The sequence below is a fragment of the Ambystoma mexicanum genome, chromosome 3q (genome assembly GCF_040938575.1).
Source record: "Ambystoma mexicanum isolate Mex_15411 chromosome 3q, UKY_AmexF1_1, whole genome shotgun sequence".
Classification (NCBI taxonomy): Eukaryota; Metazoa; Chordata; class Amphibia; order Caudata; family Ambystomatidae; genus Ambystoma; species Ambystoma mexicanum.
In genome coordinates, this window is record NC_090926.1 from 234,415,298 (window position 1) to 234,433,987 (window position 18,690).

At 46.3% G+C, this 18,690-nt stretch overlaps 1 protein-coding gene across 5 annotated transcripts in view; it reads right to left on the reverse strand.

Moving 5' to 3' along the window:
- EIF4B (eukaryotic translation initiation factor 4B) overlaps window positions 1-18,690 on the reverse strand; it is a 968,554-nt gene that overhangs the window by 844,429 nt on the left and 105,435 nt on the right. Inside the window, exon 1 of one of the 5 annotated variants that reach the window (XM_069653625.1) lies at window positions 1,061-1,082. The exons of the other annotated variants lie outside the window; for them this stretch is intronic. Within the exon in view, the coding sequence (XP_069509726.1) occupies window positions 1,061-1,067 (7 nt within the window). The 5' untranslated portion in view covers window positions 1,068-1,082. Of the gene's footprint in view, window positions 1-1,060; window positions 1,083-18,690 lie in introns of those variants that run through there. 5 annotated transcript variants of the gene reach the window in all.

The following is an 18,690-nucleotide window of genomic DNA, read 5'->3' on the forward strand; positions in this document are numbered from 1 at the left end:
AATGAATTCCCCTAGAGAAATCACAGGATGTGTTTTGTTAGCATTCAAAACTGACAAGTTCTTCCCAGTGTGTTTTGAGCCGGTATAGGCAAAGATTTGATTAAAAAAAATATGCAATCAAGAAAGGCTTGCTCTACTTGCTGTTTATGGACCTCTGCACAGCATCTGGCTGACATTTATGGTCCTAATTTGGAGATATGGCCATGGATGACGAACTTTAGTGGGCCATATAACTTTACCAAAACAAAATAGGCATGCATTCCTGCAAGTACGGAAGAGAAATGGAAATATTTCAAATATTGCATGCCATTTGACAAGGTTGTGTAATCAAGACTTCATGGTCATTGTTGCTTCGTTGAACCAGGATGCTCCATGTAGGGTTGGGAAACCGTTATCATTAGTGTACACAAATGTATCAATTGGTCCTACTGAAAAGGCTCTGGAAAATATTAGAGATATGCATATTTTATAGAACTACCTTCTATGAAGGTGAATGTATCAAAATCCAAGGTAATGGTTTTCAAATATAATAAAACCTACCTCAAATATCTGATCATTAACGCAAAAAGAAGTTAAAATGTTTTGACGACCTTGGCCTTCTATATGGTCAAATCAAAATGTGAAAATTGCACGCAAGTATCAACATGGACATTTTAAGATTTTCAACAAGGTATGGCAGTAATGTGGTGGTACAGCCAACACTGAAAGTATATGGTGCAAAAAGTTGTGAACTCCACTTTATACAGCAGGAATAGTGGCGAAATCTAATCTAGAATCCATAGCAAAGGTGGTACTAGGTAGAATCTGACTACAGCAGTAGCAATACTTTTTTCTTCACGAAACAGAAGTTTTGATACGATATTAAATGATAAAATAAGTTCAGACCCATTTATTAGTTGTAGAGTCAAATCAAGACCAACAAGAGCAGATTTATATTCTGGGAACTCTGAACCTTGCATTGCCCTTTATTTACAATTGGTATACAATTACTTTGCAAGAACATTACTTGTCGTTTTAATCGACTCCCACCTTTCGCCAACAGAGCAAGAGTAGCACTAACCTTTCATGTGATGCCAGATCCCTAGAAACGAATGTGTCCATTGGATAGGCTTTCTCATCCCTTTGGTACATATTGGTAGATTTCGTCTAGTGTAGACCTGCATATTTGATGCTTGCCGACGATCCTACAGTGTGGTGGGCATTAGAACATTTACTAGCTACAATAGGAATTAGATCCCCTAAATATGGAACATAACCAAGATTGGTTTGCACATTCAAATACCAACATTACAAAAGAATATATGGGATACATTACTCACCGATGCTTGTATCTGCTTCGATTCACATGCTGTGCATAGGCCGACATCTAGTGGAAGCTGCATGGTATTACAGTTTGTTTTTCGAAACTTGAAAATGGGAGTCGACACAGGGCGTGCCAGTAATACTATCTCTAGTGCGACGTCCAGTGTACCCATGATCCCTCCTGTCTGTAGGACCCTCAGATTGTATTTTTTCTGACATGAGGTAGCATGAGGAGTAGAGAGAGTACAGATTATCCAAGCAGAAAGATAGGAAGATAAGACTACAAGCATCCATGCGCCTTCTCTCAGAGGGGAGGAAGGGCGGGTCGCATGTGAATCTAAGCAGATACAAGCATCAGAAATAAGATTACGGTGAGTAATGTATCCCTTAAAAGGCTTGTGGAATCTGCTTAGATCACATGCTGTGCATAGATTAGCGAGCAGTGTTAGGAGGTGGGATGTGAGGAGGGTCCTGAGCAAACAGATGTTTTAGAACCGCTTGTCCCACTTGAGTATCTGTCTTGGAATGAGTGTTAATGCAGTAATGCTGAGTAAAAGTGTGAATAGAGCTCCAAGTAGCTGCTTTGCAAATGGTGTCAAGGGGTACATTTGTAATGAAATCCAGAGTGGCCCCAATGCCTCTTGTAGAGTGGGCTCTTGGCGTAAAAGGCAGAGTCTTTTCAGAAAGGGAGTAACATAGTTGGATACAATTGACTATCCATTTGGAGATGGCACCTTTAGAGACGCAATCTCCTTCTCTGCCTGTAGCTACAGAGACAAACAGTTGGTCTGTTTCTTAGCGGTCTGGTCTTGTCTACATAGTAGAGGACCGCTCTTCGCACATCTAGAGTGTGTAGTTTCACCTCAGCAGAGCTTTTGGGTTCTTGGAAGAAGGCCGAAAGCGCGATGGACTGGTTAATGTGGAATTTAGAAATAAACTTAGGTGAGGACCTAGGGTGTGTTCTTAGAACCAGTTTATCCTCATAAACAGTAAAGAAAGGATCCAGCACTGACAGCCTGAATTTCACTGATCCTTCTTATGGATGTAATGGCTACTAAGAAGGCAGTTTTATAGGTCAGGTGTTTGAGACTGGCTTTATGCATGGGTTCAAATGGTGGGCCCATGAGCTTCGCATGCACCACATTAAGGTCCAACCAGGAGGTGGGTTTGAAATTGGAGGGTTGAGTCTCTTTACCCCTTACATGAAGGCTTTAACCACTGGTACTTTCCACCACAAAACCTTGTTGTGGGAAGTGGTGTAGGCTGAAAGCGCTTCCAGATGTACCTTTAGTGAGTTAAATACCAGGCCTGCGTCCAGCAGGTGGAGCATGTAAGTGACAATATTGGAAGGAGTGCAATCAACTGGGTTGATTTGCTTTTTCTGGCACCAGCTAACGAATCTTTACCATTTATCAAAGTAACAGTGCCTCGTGTTAGGTTTCCTAGATTCCTTTAGGATGTCCATATATCTCTGTGGTAAGTTGAGATGTCCAAACTCTGACTTCAGGAGCCATGCTGCCAGGTTCATTGAGCTGGGTTGAGGATGCACCGTTTGACCTTGGTGCTGGGACAGTAGGTTGTACCAGCACAATAGTCTGATGGGTTCGCACACTGCTAGTCTGCGTAGGTGTGGGAACCACGGTTGCCTCGCCACATGGGAGCAACTAGGATGAGCGTCATCAATTCCCTGTGCATCTTGTTGACCACCTTCCTCATGAGAGGGGTTGGTGGAAAAGTGTAGGCAAACATCCCTGTCCAGTTCATCCACAGGGCGTTCCCCTTGGAGTCTGGCTGGGGGAACATGGATGCGAATCCTGGGCATTGCCTGTTTTCGCTTGTGGCGAATAGGTCTGTAGTGGGGAAACCCCACTGAGATGTCGTCTTCTACGACTTCTCTGAGAAGACACCATTCGTGTTCTCTTCGGAGGGGATCTCTGCTCAAAGCATCCGCTAGCGAATTGAGATCCCCTGGAACATGTTGAGATGACAGGTAAATGTTCCGCCCGAGTGCCCATTTCCAGATTTTCTGGGCAAGCTTGGACAGATTTGGCGAACGAGTCCCTCCCTGTTTGTTTAGGTAAAACATTGCTGTTGTGCTGTCTGTCAGGATCTGCACTAACAGGTTCAACAGGTGGGGCTCGAACGCTTGAAGCGCTCTGAATACTGCCAGAAGCTCTAGAAGATTGATACGATTCTTAGCCACTGTGTGAGACCAGAGACCCTGAGCTGTGTGGTGAAGGAGGTGTGCTCCCCACCCTGACAGGGATGCGTCTGTAGTGACTACAGCCTGTACCTCTAGATCATAAAAGGGTTTCCCCTTTGACAGGTTCTCTCTTGTTCACCAGTGAAGACTTTGTACAAGTGTTGGCGAAACGACCACTAGATCGCCCCACTGACCACTTGCCTGAGACCACTGTTTCGCCAACCATTCTTGCATGGGTCGCATGCGCAGGCACGCGTGGGCGACCAGGTAAATACATGACGCCATCATGCCTAGCAAACACATCGCTTTGCGCACCCTTATCTGGCGACCAGGCTGATCTAGAGGAATTTGCAGTAGTAGATTCCAAATTCTTTCCTCTAATGGAAAGGCCAACCCCTCTCGAGTGTTTAGGACAGGTCCTAGGAACTGTTTGAGGTGCTTGGCACCAGGCTTGATTTTTTTCTAGTTTATCGAGCAACCCAATTCGAAGAGGAGGTCGATCGTTCTTTGAATGTTTGATCTGCAAATTACTGGGGTCTCCCCCGTGATGAGCCAGTCGCCCAGGTAAGGGTACACTGGGATTGCCTCCCTGCGTAGGTGTGCCGCCGCCGCCACCCCCAGTACCTTGGTGAATACCCTTGGAGCCGAGGCTATACCGAAGGGCAGCACCTTGAACTGGTAATGCTGACTGTCCACCTTGAAGCGCAAGAATAGTCTGTGCGCTGGGAACATGGAAATATGAAAATAGGCATCTTTCATGTCCAATGTTGCCATGTATTTTTTTTTTTTATTTTTTTTTAGGAGGGGGATTACTTCTTGGAGAGTAGTCATGCGAAACATTTGTGGCTTGACATACTTGTTTGCAGGGCGCAAGTCTAATACTGGGCGCATTGTCAGATCTTTTCTTGGCACAAGGAAGTAAGTTGAATAAATACCCTTGTTTACCTGGGACGAGTTCTATCACGTCCTTTGCTAGAAGATTGACGATCTCCGAGGAGGATCTTCTGGGAGTCTGAGGAATGTATTTGATGTGGAGAGTGGTTTCGGGGACGCTCGAGTAATTCTATGCAGTATCCTGCAGACACTGGACAGCAACCATCTGATGTGATCCCTTCCCAAGCTTGGGGGAAGTTGGTAATGCGTCCCCCTACTGGGGATGCGTGAGAAGGACGCGGCATCACTTTTGCGGGAGGCGTGCCGCCTCTGCTGGGGCTACCTCTACCCTAAAGCGGGGCTGATTGGGCACCCCTGAACAATTTCTCGACTCTGGGGTTTACTGCCCTAGTGAGGTTAGCAGTGAGAAGGGAAGGGTCAATTCTGTTGGATGGACTTGAGAATTGGAATGGCTTGGGCAATGGTTTTTTTTTCTCCCACTAGTTCCTGAGCAAAGTCCCTCTCCTCCTGTGCAAGACCTCATTTAGGAGGGGCTGGTTGTCGACTGGAGAGTCGGTAACTTGTGGTTCCTGGCTTACAGGGGAGTCTATTCTTTAGACTTCTGGGTCATCTTCCTCCTCATCTTGGTCCTCGTCGTCCCCACAATAGTCCCCCCAGTTTGGTCGTCCAACGTTACCAAGTCTGGATCCTCATCCTTTAGTGGATCCGCACTATATTGGGTGTCAGGCTGGATGTAAAAAGGGCCTGAAGACAGACCTTGCATTGGAGTCTCAAACCGAGGTTTCTTACCAGGAGGCTGCGGGTCCCTAGATCCTGAGGGAGTAGCATCGTCAGGGGTATAGGTGAGGAAGTGTTCTGTGTTCTTGGAGTAGATGTCATCCAGGGAAGACATTCTCGTCATTACCCTGTCTTTATCTTCACTGCTCCATTTTCTGGAGCTGGGAATGACAATTCCATGAGAGGGTTCCCCTTCTATTCCCATATCGTGAGAAGTAGGAGGAACCAGTTTGGACTTAGGGGCTGGGACAGAGATCTTGGATTTTTGCTTATCTGAAGACTTTTGGCTGTCCTTAAGTGTCTGTGGTGCAGAAGAAGAGTGATGGCTTCTTCTGCCGTTTACCCCCTTCCACATGAGTAGAAGAGAGTTTCCCTGGTGTTTTCACCTTCTCTGAGCTATCCGACGCCTGGCGTCGAGATTCGGGGGTACTGTCCATTTCTGTAGAGTGTGCTGTTAGGCAGAAACCTGTGCAGTTCCCTTAGGGACCACTGCAAAAAGCTTAAGACTACAGGTGTTGGCAGTAAACCCAATTGTTAGCAGTCTGTACCACCCAGAATTACCTGATAGCTGTGGCTGAGCAGCCAGACTTCTCTCAAGAGTTAGACAGTATATAGAGTATACACAATAGGTACCAAAATACAGTAGCACAAGCAAACACTGACCAGAGCTTTGGTATCAAGTATATCATTATTAGCACTATTATTGTAAGCAAGTTCAAAAACACAGTCACTATTAATATATATACACCCCTTATTAGACAAGTCTTAGTTAACACCACTTATTTCCAGACAGAGGTGAGTGCTTAACTAAAGATGGCACTCCAATAAGTTAAGAAAAAGGGAGGGAAAAGGCAGAAATTAGGAACAGCACACCACACAAAACTTTTGAAGCACTCAGCGAGGCAGGAAAGTCAAAGTCTACTTGTGAGCAAAAAGTTCAGAGGCCAGGCTCCCTCTTGGAGAGAGTAGAACACCAATGCGCCCAAGATCACACAGTTTAAAGGGCTTGGAAAGTCTTGCAGAGAGTTTAAAAAGGAATCAGTTCAGCTCAGAAAAGTTCAGTTAGCCAGCCTAGGGCCAACCCAAGTGGTAAGATGAGGATTTACGAGACACCCCACACAGACCGTTGCGAGGGAGGCCAGGCGGACACAGTACCTTGAAAGTGGAGGGAATCCTCCAGCAGGGGCAGTTGTTCCTGGCAGTGGATGCAAGTCGCAGTGTCGTCCAGAGGAAGAGAAGATCTCGACGTGGAGGAAAGCTGAAGGGCGTTGCACTGCCAGGGAAGAAACCAGCCGCTGAGTTCTCCGGTTAAAAGGTACTACCCTTTTATTCATGCTAGTGGTAAAACGTGGTATCCCGGTTGCCGGGGTGCTCGGCACAGGCAAGACGGCCACGAGATGATCCGGGAAGGCGAAAAGGCAGGCGAACTGGTTATCCCCACCACTCAAAGGAAGAAGACTCTTCGGGATGAAGATCTCCTCTGTCGTTGGAAGAAGTGGTGAGTGGTTCAGCAGGGCTCCACCGGTGGTGTCGTCGTTGCAGGTCGGCTGAGCTTCTCCCTCTTCGGACTCTTTGGTCCTGTGGCGACGTCTGAAGTCCCAGTCCCCAAAGCCCTGCTTTTATGCAGAAAACCCCCATTCATCAGACCTAGCTGTCACTCAAACATGCCAAGTGGTGAGTTGGGCGGCTCAGCACTGGGCCAATCACAAGAGTGCGACTTGAGTTGCCGAGGCAACTCAGTCCAGGGTGCCTAAACCCACCCCCTCCCCCTCAACACATCCTGTATACCCAGACAGAGTGGCACCACTTTTGGCGGCTTCTGTGTAGAAGCCAGCCAAAAAGTGGAACAAAGGGCTCGACTTAGGTTGGAGTTAGAGGCGAACACAAACGCCATTTTAAAACCGAGTCCTGGCGAAAAGACCCAACCGGGGAATAAATATTAAATAACCCGGCGGTATCTAACATTGCACCAAGAAGTGGTGCGTTTAAAATGAATGGGAAAATCCCATAGTAAATATTCCTAAGGAATATTCCGCGTGGTAACCACTGCCACCAGCCAGAAACTCGACAAGGGGGGACTGCACAGTGCCCCCTCGAAAAACAGACCCAGGGGCAATCTAATTACCCCTACCAGTACTTCCACAATATGATGGTTTGTACCGGTTCTGTTCCCAATTTAAGACTAGTAAAGTCAATGGTGACTTTACATGCCCCGGGAGACAGTAGTCAGTCCCGGGGTATGGAGTCTATGTTGGGGGGTGATTATGACACCCCTGTGTTACTGCACTGAGGGTGCTGTGTAAAACACTTACCAAAAACCACATGAAACCCTATGTAGTAAAAGACCCCATAGCCCATAAAACACATCACAAAGTCAAAGGATATCTCAAATCATGTCTAAGAGTGGGAGAGAAAGAGTCTCACTCTTAGCAGGAGAAAAAAAATAAATCCCAAAAATCCAGCAAAGCTGCTGGGGGACTCACTAGGTTTGGGAAATTAGCCTTAACAGAGAATTCTCCCTAACATATGCAGTCGGGACTCGGAGGCAGATGCCGAATGGGCTGCTGGAGCTGACTTCTGGTGTGCGGGGTGGGGGTGGATGTCGGATTAGTCTTCTGACAAGCGTACCTCCATGACTTTGGTGAGTGAGGCACCTTTGGCAACTGTGGACGGTTGCCTGGTGTCGTGCGGCGATCTTGACCGAGAACGCCCAGAGGACACCGAATCGGTGGACCGCTCTCTGCATGCCTCTTTCCGAGAACGTGACACGCACGTCGAGTCTCGGTTGGACTTTGAGTGTTTAGGTGTAGAAGTGGTGTGGGTAGCGCTCGTGTCGCTGGGTGTGTTCCCCATAACTGCCCTGCCAGACAGCCTTCCGAGGTCGGGGACTTGTGCTTGGTCGTCTTTCGACGCCTCGTTGCCCTTGCCGTCTGAAAGTACGGCGTCGGTGCCATGACTGAAGGTGCCCTCCGCTTCCATGGCCTTGCGTTGCCTGGCATGGTGGGCCCAACGTTTGGTCGAGCGGTCCTCAAGTGCCTTAGCCTTGAACCGGCTACACGCTCTGCAGTTCGCCTTGGGGTGGTCCCTCGGCAAGCAGAGGTTACAGGTGGCGTGTTTGTCAACCCAAGGATACTTGCGGTTGCACTTGGGGCAGAATTTGAAAGGGGTACCCTCCATACGCACCCTGTGGCAGCGGGCTCGTGTGTGTAGGAAAATATATACGAGTGTAGAGTATGTTACCACCCCCCACTCTCCCTACTTGCAGGGCCGAGGCCAGAGGCCTTCCAAGGTCTGGGCCAAGGCCAGCAGCCTTCCTAGGCCCAAAGTCCGTCATGCAGCTCTTGACGGTTGTTTCTTCTCCGGGCCGGCGTCGAACTTCGATGATTTGACATGGGAGTGGAAGAAACGGGGAATAATTATTGATTTTAGCAAAATATGGCTGAAAGCCAGGGAACTCTGCGGAATGCTTCCATCAAGTATGGCGGAAAAAAACAATCTGAGGGTCCTACACGCGCGAGGGATCATGGTTACAGTGGACCTCATACTAGGCATAGTATTACTGGCATGCCATGTGTCGACGCCCATTTTCGAGTTTCAAAAAACAAACTAATACTCCGCAGCTTCCACTAGATGTCGGCCTATGCACAGCAATGATCTAAGCAGAGTCCACAAGCCTCAGAAATGAGATATATATATATATATATCACACACACACGCACGCGCACGCACGCACACTTGTATCTGCTTAGATTCACATGTTATGCATAGGCTGACATCTAGTGGTAGTCACAGAGTATTACATTGTTTTTTGAAACTCGAAAAAGGGACGTCGACTGGGCCGGTCAGTAATACTATCCCTAGTGCAATGTCCACTGTACCCATGGTGCTTCACGCCTCAAGGTCTCCGAATGTTTTCGGACATGAGATTGCATGAAGTATAGCATGACTACAGATATAATAAAGCAGATAAAGAGATAAAAGCAAAAAAGACATACACCTTCGACTACAGCAAGGGGGAGGACAGATGGGGGGGGGGAGGAAGGGTGGGCACATGTGAATCTGAGCAGATAAAAGTATCAGAAATACAATTACAGTGAGTAATGTATCCCTGCTGAGGCTTGTGGATCTGCTTAGATCACATGCTATGCATAAACTAGCTAGCAGTATGTAGAGAAGGAGGTGGATTGCGAGAAGGTACGGTGGCAAAAAGATGTCTTAGCACCGCTTTTCCCACCTTTAGAATGTGCGTCAATGCAGTAACGTAAAAAAGGTATGGAACTCCTTAGCTGCCTTGCAAATATCACCTAGCGGGACGTCTGCAATAAACAACTCTGGTATAGGGAGCTCTTGGTGTGAAAGGCAGGGTCTTTTCTGAGATAAAAAAGCAAAGTTGTATGCACTTAACTATCCATGTGGAGAAGGCATTTTTAGAAATTTAATCGCCATTCCTGCCAGGTGCTATGGAGACAAAAAGCTGATCAGTTTTTCTTAGAGGCTTTGCCTTATTCACATAGTACAGAACTGCCCTCCTTACATCTAGTGTATGAAGGCTCATTTCTGCCGAATTGGACAGAATTTTGAAAAAAGTGGGTAGTTCAATGGATTGTTTCATATGAAACTTGGATATGAATTTAGGTGAAATTTTAGGATGTGCTCGAAGTACTACCTTGTCCTTCTGGATAACAAAGACGGGGTCTTGTACTGACAATGCTTGGTATCAGGTAATATCCCCAGCAATAATACCATATATATGGTCGTGGAGTAAGGCCATACATAGGCGATAATTTATGGGGTTAATTGAACCAGGGGGTGCCAGGGTGGGCCCCATTCCATTTAAAAAAAAATGGAAAGTGATGAGTGTTGCAGGGGTGTCCCCCGCAGGTTACATGGCTTAATATCACTGCAAAAATATGGCGATATTTTTGCGGGGATATTAACACATGGAACCCAATGCTTGTAGCTCACTGACCCGTTTTAAGGAGGTGATTGCTACTAAGAAAGCTGTTTTGTAGGTTAGGTGTTTGAGGCTAGACCTCGGCATAGGCTCAAAGGGTGGACCCATCAGCTTTAAGAGTACCACATTAAGAGCCCAACCCGGTGGAGGGTTGCAAATGGCAGGGTAAAGTCTCTTCACTCCCTCCATGAAAGCCTTGATAACAGGAACATTCCAACAAGACAACTTGTTTTGCAAAGTGCGCGGACAGAGCCGCTATGTGAACCTTGGAGTTAAATACTAGGCCAGAGTCTGGTAGGTAAAGCATGCAGTGAATGTTTGCTGGAGAACATTCAATTGGATTTAAGGCTTGTGATAAGCACCATATCACAAATCCTTTCCACTTGTTGAAGCAGCAGTGCCTGGTGTTGGGTTTGTGCGTCAACTTTAGGCTATCCATACACCTTGGAGGAGCCAGGCTGCCAAGTTCATAGACGGAGGATGTAGATGGAGTGTAGTTCCCTCCCCCACCCCTCACTGGGACAACATGTTGTAGAGGCATGGGAGTTTGATCGGTTCACACATCGCCAGTTTGAGCAGATGTGGAAACCATGGTCCTCTTGCACACATGGCGGCTATCAGGATAAGTGTGGCTTGTTCCTGGTGCATCTTGAGTGCTTTCTTGCTGAGGAGGGGCGGCGTAGGATCGAGTTTGGGGAAACCTGGATGTGAAGTCTGAGCATTGTGCATTTTGGTTTGTGGCGAACAAGTCCAAAGGAGGGTAACCCCATAGGAAGAACAGTTTGTTTAGAATTTCTTTATTCAGTTGCCACTCGTGCTCCTCCGGAAGAGGGTTTCTGCTCACAGTGTCTGCCAGAGCATCGAGTTACCCTGGAACCTGGAGAGACTGGGAACATGTTCCACTTGACTGCCCATTCCAAATGTTCGGAGATAGCCTGGAGAGTGTGTGCCTCCCGGTTTATGTAAAACATGGTAGTGATGCAGTCTGTGAGGGCTTTGTACTGTCTGACCTACTAGATGCAGTTGAAAAGCTTGTAGGGCCTCGGGTCCTACTAGTAGTTGTAGGTTGATGTGGTTTTGGGCTGTGGTGCGAGTCCACTGTCTGTGAGCTGTGTGGCAAAGGTAATGGGCTCCCCATCAGGAGAGAGGGGTCTGTAGTAAGTATTGCTTGAACTGGTGGATTGTGAAAGGGATTTCCTTGTAACAAATTTTCCTTGGACCACCAGCGAAGAGGCTGTACAAGGGTTAACGAAACAACCACTAGATCGTCCCACCGACTGCTTGCCTGAGACCATTGTTTCGCTAACCGTTCCTGCATTGGGCGCATGCGCAGGCGTGCATGTGGAACTAGATAAATGCATGAAGCCAACATTCCGAGCAGGTGCATTGCCTTGCGTACGGTTATAAGGCAACCAGCTAAGTAGCAAGGTATTTTCAACAGCATATTTTGAACTCTTTCGTTTGGAAGGGGAAGACTAGCCCCTCCCTTGTCCTTATGAGAACTCCCAAAAATTGCTAATTTGAGGGGATTTCTCAGTTAATAGCCAGTCATTCAGATACGGGTACACTGGGATCGATTATCTGCATAAGTGTACCACCACTACTGCCAGCACTTTGGTAAATACACTTGGAGCTAAGGCGATGCGGAAGGGGGGCACCTTGAACTGGTGGCATTGTTCCGCCATTTTGAAGCATAGGTATTTTCTGTGAGCTGGGAACATTGAAAGTATATCCATTGAATGCATTTGCATTGAGGGGTTTCCAACGAAAAAATATGGATCGAATGCATGTTTGAGGGGTAAAGGGTTAATTTATTTTGGATGGGTTTTAAAGTGTAAAAACGGAAGGTTGGGGGGATCCCAACCTTGAAATGTGAATCTATATATCTTTCATATCCAATCTTGCAATGTTTGTTTTGTTTATTTATTTGGTAATGAGCAGCAAACCCTTAAGTAGCTGGGTGCAAACAGGTCAAGCATACTTAAAGCTTAGTTACAACAAATGCAGTGGCTACAGGCATACAGCGATAACTTGGTACCACTTGCAGGTTACATTGAGGGCATGGTGCAATAGGTCACATACATAATACAGTCAAGTGGAACAGCGATAGGGTGGCAGATATCTAGAGCAGTACTAGTGAGGTGGGGAGAGTGTTAGCAGTTGTTTGTACGTAACCAATTCAGCAGGTTTCGTCTGAATTTAGGGTAAGGTTGCTCAGTTCTAATGTTTAGAGCAGTGCATTCCACGATAGGGCTGCTTTGACCGGGAAGCGAGAACCACCAGCTGTGGCTAGTTTTATCTAGTAGTGCAGTGCCCATGTTTCAGTAGCGGGATTACTTCCTGCAGCGTTGTCATGCAAAATGTTTGCGGCTGGACATACGTGTTCGCTGGTCGCAGATCTAGGACCGGGTGCATTGTTAGATCTTTCTTTGGCACAAGAAGCATGTTGCATAGTTAACATGGTATACCTGGTTTGCTGGGACGATTTCTATGGCGCTGTCCTCCAGCAGAGCCTTGACCTCTAGCAATATGCACTGCCGTTCTTGCTTTGTTTTCTTTTGTCTTGGCAGGTGGTCTTTGTATAAGCTCTATCCAGTACCCGTCCACTTTGGTGGATAGTACCCAATTATCTGAGGTGATGCCCTACCATGCGTGGGTAAATTATGAAATGCGACCTCTTGGAGTGGCATTGGAGGGGACCTGGAGCGGGGCGTCATTGTTTTGGTGGGGCAGAGCCTCTGGCTGAGGAGGCTCTGCCTCTGCTTCTAGACCTTTTGTAGCCCCTTTTAAAGTTCTTGAGGGGAGGATTGTCCCGGTGAGGAATCCCATGACGACGATTAGCCACTTTGATTGTAATTGGAAATTGTGAGTTTTGCCCACGAAACTCACTTGAGTTAATAGCACCTCTTTTGCACAAAGGGCTTATTTGATAGTCGGCCAAGGGATTTTAGGGTATCGTACTACTCTTTTGCACTTTTAAGGGCATTCTCGATGGTTTTATCAAACAGAGCATTAGGCATGTTTGGCAAGGTAGCTTGCGTTTCAAGCTTGAAGCCAGATTGTCTCAACCAGGCAGTACATTCTATTTTCCGGCCTGCATTATCAGCGGCATCCAGGTTCTTTAGGATGCAGTTGGTCACTTGCTCACGCTCAGACACCATGTTTAGGAGCTGTGATTTGAACGGCTTTGGGACGGTTTCAATTTGCTTGGTCCCACTTATGACAATTGTAGCGAGCCAAAAGAGTGGTATTATTGGCAATTCTTGCCTAGTTTGCAGCCGAGGAAGGTACTTTTCTGCCCATAGTGGACATTTGTTTGCTCTCTTTATAAGGAGGGGCCTCCACAGAGACGAGGTGTGCCCGCCCTCTACCTTGCGGTGGCAACAACGAAGTCGGGTTTTAACTGACCGCAGATGTAAAGGGGGGGGTCAGAAGGGGCCTGTCGGAAGAAATATTCAATGCTGGGGTTAACTGCCCTCGTAAGGTTAGGAGCGAGTAAGGAAGGCTGAATAAGTCTTTGAATGGATTGCAGTAGGAGAATGAATTGTGTCGCAGACTTTGTCCAAGAACGTCTTGCACAAAGTTCTTATCCACCTTGGCCTCCTGTGTGTCAATTTTAAAATGTTCTGCAGCCTTTAGAAGGAGCTCACTATATTGAAGCTGGTTATCTGCCAGGGAGTCTGCCACTTGCTGATCCGGAGATTGGATGACAGATGTAATATTGGTCCCCTTGCGACCCAGGATCTTGAGAACCTGAGGTGCCTATACAATGTAGATCGTGAGGTGTCCTGTGTGGTGCTGGTCTCTAAACAGTCTTTTGGCAGCTGGTTGATCCTTAGCCTCTTCCCCTTGAGTGGGCCCTTTAAGGCTAGTAAGTTTATCAGGGTGGCGGTCAAAGAAGTGCACAAAGCAGGAACTCTCTGGAGTCCATTGAGTGAAACGAGGAAACACTGAGCCAACAGGGGTGTCCTGTAGATGAATAGTAGTAGTACCCTCTATTGGTGCAGACTGTTGCATGGCCTTTAAAAGATTGATGCTTTGACTATACAGAACCGCTGGGACCCGGAACCTGGAGCCAGACTGGGGGGACCTCCCCCCTCCCCCGAGGGACAATTCATCACAATGGCAGAACTACAGGAAAGAACAGGTAAAGACCTGATCCCAACATTGCAGTCTCATCGGCTGAAAGCGGCATGCAAAGCAATCTGGCAATCATTTCCGACGGAACCCCCGGTACACAAGTTCCTTGCAGACATGCTTACAACGGAAGGGTTCAAAAGTGGCGTCTCCGAAATATACAAAAAAAAAGGTACAAGCGCATACCCCCTCAGTCAACACAATGCGAACCAAGTGGGAGGAAGACCTTAACATTCAAATCAATGACCAACAATGGACACATTACTGTAGATATACTAAAGCCATCTCTATCAACACTAACTTCCGCCTAATTCAATACAAAATCCTGCACATACCCCCCAAAAAAAAGTGGCCAAATTCGACCTCACCAAACAACCAGGATGCCCCAAATGCCGGGCAATTGAAGCGGACGCAATGCACATGTACTGGAACTGCCCTCTGATTCACCAGTTCTGGAGTGAGGTGGCAGAGAAGATGAGCGACATTGCAGATGCACATGCCGGCGACCCCACAAAAATACCTATTTGAAGATTGGGAAGGCTTCAACTAAGACACGCATACTGTTCGCAGTGGCAGGAGCTGTAGCCAAAAGAATAATACTCCTGAAATGGAAATCTACCTCCTCCGCCACGCCCCAAACATGGCTTAGACAGCTGGCCATCACGCAAGAAAGCGAGGAGATGTGCAAGGAGTACAACCCCACTCCAGACCCAAGGACATATGGGCCCCACTGAGATATTTACAAGCCCAGGCATCAAGCTCAGATGAAGACGACATCTAGAAAGACTATTAACGAAGAGTTGTGAAAATCTTTCATTACCAAAATATTAGTATTTTTTATCCAAATGTGTAACTATATCTCATCTGTTTATTGCCTAAATGCCATGTCAGAATTAAATAAAGGATTAAAAAAAAAAAAAAAAAAAAAAAAAAAAAAAAAGATTGACGTCTTGTGTCCGGAACGTGTTTGAGTTCTCATCTTGGAGATAGTGGAGGTAGTGCTTTTGGGCGTACGTCTTTGGTGCCCAAAGGGTGGTCTGTTTTAGATGCAGTCTAAGAAACTGACTCAGTCGTCTGTTTTGGGGGCCTGTCATACGGCAAGCGCGATGGCCGAGAGGACAGGGATGATTAGGAGGACCTTCCCTTTGAGACCACGTGGGCTTCAACAGTCAACAACGCAGTTGGCCATGGGATGTGTGTTTGGTGTGGCGTGTCAATGCCTGGGCCGCCAGGTTTAGTCTCCGTAACAGGACTGCCGGCCTGCTTATTGGAGTCAGGGGCTTGCACGCGGAATTCTCCCGAGTCCCAATCTCTCTCGGAGTCACATAGGACACTGACATCGCTGGAAGCTTACTCCACGTCAATGGCAGCTTCGGCCTGCATGGCGTGGTGGGCCCAGCGTTTTGTTTTACGGTCCTTTAAAGTTTTAGACCGAAACAACTTGCAGGATTTGCTTTGTTTTTATTTATATAGCGCACTAGACCCAGGGGTATTCGGGCGCGAAAGCATAAAGAGGGTTGTTCAGCTTTTGAGTTACAGAGTCAGCATAATATATACAGAACAGCCATGGTTACAATGCTGTATGCACACAACGTGGAAAAAGGAGGTAAAACAAGGTATGTACAATAGTGTTTTTCAGGGCGGTCTTTAGGAAGACACCAATTACACACCTTGTGGGTCTTTCCAGGAATACTTCCTGTTGCAGGAAGGACAATTTAAAAAAAGTGAATTTTCCATGATACAGGTGATGGAAGCACAGCAATGGAAAGGAGGGGGGACGATTAGGCATTCTCTAAAAGAGAAGAAGGTTATGAACTCCCCCCACTCTCCCTACTGTGAAGGGGTGAGGCCATTGAGGCCACAGTCAAAGTCAGTCGGGACGATAATGCAGTCGTCAGTGACGAGGATTCCATCCTCGAAAGTCGCTGAAGACTTTGATCGCCGTCAAAGGAAAGAGAAAGTGTACGATTAAACTTAAATAAAAAGGCTTTGGGCAGAAGGAACTCCGCAACTAGCGTCCGAGTACCATGGTGGGAAAAAACAAACGGAGGGACCTCGACATGTAAAGGACCATGTGTACAGGGGACATCACACTGGGGATAGAATTACCGACACCCAGTGGACGTCCCTTTGAATTTTGAAAACTAATGTAATACTCTGCAACTACCATTAGATGTCGGCCTATGCATAGCATGTGATCCAAGCAGATCCACAAGCCTCATAAATCTACATCTTTTATGCAATTGTAATAAGATCCGACATTCTCAACATAAACTAAAAGGACAGATGTTATCCTTCAAAATTATTTAACTTATGGTTATGTACATCAATTTCCTCTTAATGACAGTAATTCCTTAATGCCTTCAACGATTTTGTCTTTTACTACATTCAAGTTATACACACACACACCTTTCATGGAATTAGTCAAACTACTGAACGAAATAAACATCAAGCAAGCCACTGTCGGTTCCTTGAATACAACCAACATCTCCACCCGCAGAATGGACATCAACAGAGCTCAACCAGTTCAGGCCCATTATCACAAACAAAGATTACATACAAGAAGAATATTCCATTTGCGGTACGAGACAATGGATAAAATCATTCCACGCCAAAAGAAACAAAACATCCAACAGGGGGCAAAAGTTCAAGTTGCCAGTTACTAGCCAGCCATACATTTTTTTTTTTTTAAGTAATTTGCCAAATCAATGCAAGAAGTACACACAGGATACAATGTCACACAAAATTGAAATACCACTAGCAAATTGCTAAAAAACTTTGCACCCTGCAATCAGTTAACCAACTTTCACCTCAAAAATTAAATGTGGTGTCCTGCAAACATCAGTTCTTTCACCACCTCATCAATACATGGACTCACGACACGAATTAAAAGACAGGCTTAAATGGCAAAATCCAATACCAATTAGACCCAATTAAATTTTCAAGATGGCAGCGTACAACTCAAATAACTGTCAACTGCTTTAGTGAGATGCCAACAGCAACTTAAAACTAACCCCAAAACGACCCTCCTCTGCACCACCCTTAAAAACCACTATGGGCCACACTTACTGCTCCCCTGTAGAAACGATAACTAGTCCAGAAAAACTATTTAAAAAAAGTGGAATGCGAATCGATAACTGGCTCACACTAGAACCACAAATCCAACGACTTAGTAAGAAAACACTTCTACCACCTACGTTCATACGGATCATGCCCTAGCTTAGCTTCCCAGAGGAACCTTTGCATGGTCTCATGAATACTATCAAGAATAGACTAAGCAAACAACCTATTACCAATTCGGTCAGACTACCTCACCAAGAAGCCACAATTTATCCGAAAGACATCTAGACAGATTAGACAGGAAGGAGGATATCACTCGTGCTCCGAGAACCTGCCACTGGCTATACACAAGAAAAACGATTCATTTTAAAGGATTGGCCTTTGCAAACAGGACTCTATGGGCAGGGAGTGGAATTCCTTCAATCCAAAAATCACTCCCCACCATCCAGAAGGCAGCACGTAATCTAATCCAATCGATACATGAACTGTAAAAATAGAGCAGCACAGCACTCGCTATCCAGATAGCAAAATTGTGGAACTCCATCCCTATATAAGTTCAGTGTTCCTAAATGTTTTTAAAGATTTGGCTCTTAATACACCAAGGCTGCGGAAAGACTACCGTGCAAAAAAGTTTCAGACAAAAAAATACCGCCCTCCTCTCCTCATTGCATGACAGCCCTCTGCTAGTAGTTTATGCACAGCCTTTACCACCACCTGTCACAGGGTGAGCGGATATGACCTCAAGAATGGAAATACAATAACAGATCTCTAGGCCTGATGACCTCCAAGGGGAAACCTTGGTCAAGCAATAACATGTTTTAGTCTCCCTGCCAGGAGGCACAGTAAGGGCCACATCAGACCACTCCCTTGAGTTGGCCGCTTATGAAATAAATTGGAGGGGACGGGACAAGCCAGTATTTTCTCTGGCTATTCCTGTTCAATTCTAGGATGACACATGCTTTCCCCAATGTCCACAATGTCTACATTTGAAATTAAAATCTAAAGGAAGGAACAAGTTACTTACCTGTAACTGTTGTTCTCCAGCATGGTTCTGGCATGGCTTCAAATGCTCATGCATATTCCCTTTCGTCAAACTGTCTTTCTCCTATAAACCAATCACTGAGCTCTAGGTCATACTGCCCCCAGCCAATGACCACCCTCTCCCTAAGCCCCTTCCTCTGGCTTCCATCTTCAGATTTTTACAGCACGTTCAAGTGTTGGAAGTCCCCGTGTTTTGCTACGAGCTTTTCTATGTTTTCAAGCTTTTTCGTTAAGTTCCTGTTTTTGTCAAATGGAGCCAGTGTGCTCTTTCATTCCTTTGACCGCACGCCGGACCATGTCGGAGAAGGACAGAAGTTCTCAA